Source organism: Oryctolagus cuniculus, chromosome 1, assembly GCF_964237555.1.
Source record: "Oryctolagus cuniculus chromosome 1, mOryCun1.1, whole genome shotgun sequence".
NCBI classification, from domain to species: domain Eukaryota; kingdom Metazoa; phylum Chordata; class Mammalia; order Lagomorpha; family Leporidae; genus Oryctolagus; species Oryctolagus cuniculus.
This window is the reverse complement of record NC_091432.1, coordinates 117,643,360-117,648,615: the sequence shown is the minus strand read 5'-3', so window position 1 is coordinate 117,648,615 and position 5,256 is coordinate 117,643,360. Positions and strand designations below refer to the sequence as shown.

At 46.4% G+C, this 5,256-nt stretch overlaps 1 protein-coding gene across 1 annotated transcript; it reads left to right on the top strand.

Annotated features, from left to right (window-relative positions):
• Nucleotides 1–2,010: 2,010 nt before the first annotated feature.
• Nucleotides 2,011–3,068, top strand: LOC100340208 (olfactory receptor 8B8). The gene has a single exon (XM_002708785.3). It carries the CDS (start codon nt 2,095–2,097, stop codon nt 3,025–3,027), a length of 933 nt encoding a protein of 310 aa, XP_002708831.2. The 5' UTR covers nt 2,011–2,094; the 3' UTR covers nt 3,028–3,068.
• Nucleotides 3,069–5,256: the final 2,188 nt, after the last annotated feature.

The following is a 5,256-nucleotide window of genomic DNA, read 5'->3' as shown; positions in this document are numbered from 1 at the left end:
GCAGGGGTCCAAGGACTTGGGCCATCTTCTACTGCTTTCCCAGGCCATAGCAGAGAGCTGGAGCAGCTGGGACATGAACCGGCACTCACATGGGATGCAGGCGCTGCAGGCGGAGGCTTAGCCTACTGTGTCCCAGAGCCAGCCCCAAGAAGTACAAATCTTAAAATCCCAACCTTAGAAATTCTGAGTTAATATATTTGGATTATGGGAGCAGGATATGTGCTTTTAGTAAGTACCTAGTTGTCCAATTCAGTTGTGTAGTCAGATTTATGAATCATAGGAGTAGATGTTCTTGTAACATTGTTTAAAAGCTTTGAGATCACAAGAGTGAGAATTAGCTGTCACTTGGCTCAAACTGGTGTGTGAGAGTCTGGTACTTCAAAGGGATAACTTTTTTTCATAAGAGAGAGGGCATTTGAAAAAGAGCAATGCAAAGAAAACAGGGAAACAGATGCTTAATGGGGTGAAGAAGAATCAAACCACCTTCAGGCTCAGTATCAGGGTCTGGAGCTTGGAAGGGGCTGAAATAACACAGGAGGCTCAGGGATGGAGTAAAGGATCATCAGGAAAACTAACAATTTAGCAAATTTGGAAAAAGAGCCTGTTAATGATGGGCATTGTTCTTTCTTGGAAGGCTCAAATTTCATGAGAAGACAGGTTGGTTTCTTCTCTGGACTGAACTGAAATGTAAGTGGCGTGTGGAATGCCAGCCTCTGAACTGGCAAACTCCTTTTCTTAACTTCTCTGGATCTTTCCCCATTCTTTCCCCTATTTAGTCAGGTGTGTTCTATTGTATCTTTTTCAAAACATCATCAGAGCCTTCAAAGCAAGGACCCTGTTTCATATACTTCATTGTTTCCCATGGGGAAATATTAAACATAGTTGCTAAGAACTCCAAATTTGGGGTGAGATAGAACTAGGTTTGCTCTGATTTCTGTAACTTAACATCTGAGGAATTATTTCATCTCCAAAATGGGGGTGATAAAACTCAGCTCAGAGGATTAAAATTAGGTATTATATGAAAAACAGTATTGTTTCCTGGCATTAGTATATAACTGTTTCCTGAGATTAGTATATAATCCTAGGATGGAAAATGTACTGAATATTTATTAGGTGATTAATAAATGATAAATTACTACCTTTGCACCAGGCTTTGCATATGTTCAAGTAGACATTAATTGAACAATTATTTTAATAATTCCAAGAGGCAATTTAAATATTATCAAGGATATAAGATAAAAGCAGAACTTATTTCTTTTTAAAGTTAATATCCGGGGCTATGATCCCAGGGGAATCTCTGGCTTTCTACTTGTAATCAGGTCCCTGGTCTCCAAGCCCAGAATAAAAGTGCTCAGTTTCTGGTCACTTCCTGCTGATGACAGGCAAGGATGTTGTCTCCCTCCTGAAAGCTGGAGAAAAGCCTCGGGCCAAAGCCTGGCTCAGAGCTCATGTTCTGCAGCTCAGAAAGATTTCTGAGGCAGCCCGGGCTCTGATGCTCCAGTCAATGCAGAGACCGATGGCTGTGCTTCATCCTTCATCTGAGCTAGTACAACGGCTCATCTATCTGAACAACTGAGGGTAAGAGCCGGAACAAGGGGAACATCAGTGAAGCTGCAGGCTGAAGGGTGAAGTTGGGTCTGGCTGGGTGGTGGGAACTTTACCTAAGTCTCCACCTCACCCTTGTGTTCTGTCCAGGATGACCAGCAGGTGGACAGTCCAGATGCAGATACAGGGGTTCCAGCCTCTGAGAGGACTTTTGGAGGGACTGCTCCCAGTCTTTGCAAACTGGAGCAGAAAATGGAAGTGGAAGCACAGAGCAAAAGGGAAAAAGTAAAGATCAGAGACCTTGGAGTCTTTCTCAGCAGCGTTTGCCATCATGATGGGGCAAGGACACCAAGGGGGCAATCCAGAGGCAGAGTCACTTGGGGCAGAAAGACGAGCCCCCAGGGGCACCATTAAAGGCCCTGCTGCTGAAGCTGAAAACCGCTGTGTGCTTCCAGTTCTCACGAACGGGGGAGGTGATGGTGTGGGCAGCAGTGGTCTCTTTCTCTGAATGGCTCCTTTCCATTGTCCCCACAGAGTGCCATCGCGAGAATGGCAGCTGAGAATGCCTCCTCCGTAGCACAGTTCGTCCTCGCGGGCTTGACGGACCAGCCGGGACTCCAGATGCCCCTCTTCTTCCTGTTTCTAGGTTCCTACCTGGTCACCATAGTGGGGAACCTCGGCTTGATAACCCTGATTGGGCTGAACTCTCACCTGCACACCCCCATGTACTTTTTTCTCTTCAACCTCTCCTTCATAGATTTCTGCTATTCCACCGTCATCACCCCCAAAATGCTGATGAGCTTTGTCTCAAAGAACATAATCTCCTATGCTGGGTGCATGACCCAGCTCTTCTTCTTTCTCTTCTTTGTCGTCTCGGAATCCTTCATCCTTTCGGCCATGGCATATGACCGCTATGTTGCCATCTGCAAACCCTTGTTGTACACAGTCACCATGTCTCCCCAGGTGTGTCTCTTCCTTCTGTTGGGTGTCTATTGGATGGGGTTTGCCGGGGCCATGGCACACACGATCTGCATGGTGAGACTGACCTTCTGTGCTGATAACCTTGTCAATCACTACATGTGTGACCTCCTTCCCCTTCTTGAACGTTCTTGCACCAGTACCTATGTGAACGAGCTAGTAGTTTTCATTGTTGTGGGCATTGATATTGGGGTTCCCACGGTCACCATCTTCATTTCGTATGCTCTCATCCTGTCCAGCATCCTCCGTATTCGCTCCACCGAGGGCAGGTCCAAGGCTTTCAGCACCTGCAGTTCCCACATTGTAGCAGTTTCTCTTTTCTTTGGGTCAGGGGCATTCATGTACCTCAAACCCGCTTCTCTTTTACCTATGAACCAGGGGAAAGTTTCCTCCTTATTCTACACCATTGTGGTGCCCATGCTCAATCCAATTATCTATAGCTTGAGGAATAAAGATGTCAAAGTTGCTCTGAGAAAAACCCTGAGCAAACATTCATTCTCTTAAAGGAGAAATGCTTAGGAAAGAAAAAACATTTCTCCAGTGAATGCATCAGGCTCCACTGATTACATGGAAGGAATCTTAACTCATTCTTGTATGGGTTTACCACCCTACCCTCCTATTCTAAGTGTTGTTCATTTTATAAATATTCTTTTTATTTATTTATTTTTTTTGACAGGCAGAGTGGACAGTGAGAGAGAGAGAGAGACAGAGAGAAAGGTCTTCCTTTGCTGTTGGTTCACCCTCCAATGGCCGCTGCGGCCAGCACGTTGTGGCCGGCGCACCGTGCTGATCCGAAGGCAGGAGCCAGGTGCTTCTCCTGGTCTCCCATGGGGTGCAGGGCCCAAGCACTTGGGCCATCCTCCACTGCACTCCCTGGCCACAGCAGAGAGCTGGCCTGAAGAGGGGCAACTGGGACAGAATCCAGTGCCCCAACCGGGACTAGAACCCGGTGTGCCGGCGCCGCAAGGTGGATGATTAGCCTAGTGAGCCGCGGCGCTGGCCTAATTTTTTTTTTTTTTTTTTTTTTTTTTTTTTTTTTTTTTTTTTTTTTTTTTTTTTTGACAGGCAGAGTGGACAGTGAGAGAGAGAGACAGAGAGAGAAAGGTCTTCCTTTGCCGTTGGTTCACCCTCCAATGGCCGCCGCTGCAGCCGGCGCACCGCGCTGATCCGATGGCAGGAGCCAGGATCCAGGTGCTTATCCTGGTCTCCCATGGGGTGCAGGGCCCAAGCACCTGGGCCATCCTCCACTGCACTCCCTGGCCATAGCAGAGAGCTGGCCTGGAAGAGGGGCAACCGGGACAGAATCCGGCGCCCCGACCGGGACTAGAACCCGGTGTGCCGGCGCCGCAAGGTGGAGGATTAGCCTATTGAGCCACGGCGCCGTGCGCTGGCCTAATTTTATAAATATTCTTAAAACCAAAGAATCCTCACATTTGGTGGGTTTTAAGAATCATTTAATTTCATTTTCTCATGTTTCTGAAGGTAAATACAGGCTTATATCTCTTCCTTAAGGTTAGTTGGCTTCTCAGTGCCAGAGCTGCGGCTAGGATACTGGCTTTCTCCATTGTGGCTCACTTTTTCCACCCTCGGGCCCTGGAAGACTTCATTTCAAATGTGAGCTGGCACTCTCTACAGAAATTTCATGCAACTTTTGAAGGGCTAATTTTAAATATCACATTTTTGTAAGGAGGTAGGAGGTATAGGATTTTGTTGGGCTGGTCTTGGCTAAATGACCAGAGAAATTCTTGAAGACTTTTGGGGAGTGTGTGGGAGTGAAGTGTTAGGACCCAGAGAGCAGCAAGCATCATACCTTCTGAGTTGGTGGTGTGGATCTTCAGGGACTTAGACTTGAAGAGGTTTGGTGATGATGCTGGGTGCAAGAACTTATAGAAAATGTCGAGGAACTGAAGGACAGAATGCAGCAATTGTTTAACACAAAGTCATTTCCTTCTTTTTAATGTGCTTGCAAACCTGGAGTGAAGAAGTCTACAGCTTGGAGTGGTCAGCTCAGGGTCCAGAGAATATTTTTGTTTCATTGAGTGCTTTGTGCCACAACACCGGGTCCCTCCCTTTATTTCTTAAATGTCTGTTTTCTTGACTTGGCCATATTTCTGCAACCCATTTAGCCAGAAGAAGGGAAGATACTCTTGAGCCTTCCCCTGGTGGTAATCTATTGTGAAGCATCTTTTTTAGAATTTCTCCTTCTCTCTTCCTTCTTTGGTTTCAATGCCCTTTTTTTGTGTTCTCACAGCATTTAGCCTTTGAGGCACGGGTCACAAAGTAAGGCGTTGCTTGCTTGCTTTTCCACTTCCACTCTATCACAAATTGAATTCTGGTTTCTGTGGGAGCAGATCCTGGTGTCTGTTTAGACCTCACCCACACCTGGCACAATGCCTGATGCGTGTGGAGTGGAGGTTTAACAAGGGTTTAAGGGCACTGGGCAGAATCTGTAGCACGTTTAGAAGCTGACTTGCTCATGCTTCTGGCAGCATGGTCTTCTCTTCCACCCCATAAATGGACTTGTTTGGTCCCATCACCCTGGTCGCCTGTTACATCCTTTAGTTCACTTGTGATCCCCATCACTAGCTCATGTCACCCATGTCTGTCGTAAAAACGCTACCCTTACTTAGATTTATAGGCCTTGACTCTCCACCCATTTTTACCATCAAGTGCATGGTATTTTTTAAAAGATTTATTTATTTATTTGCAAGTCAGAGTTACACAGAGATGGGA

Excerpts from the sequence above, each read along its gene's own strand:
- LOC100340208 (XM_002708785.3), top strand. The coding sequence starts at position 2,095 with ATGGCAGCTGAGAATGCCTCCTCCGTAGCACAGTTCGTCCTCGCGGGC.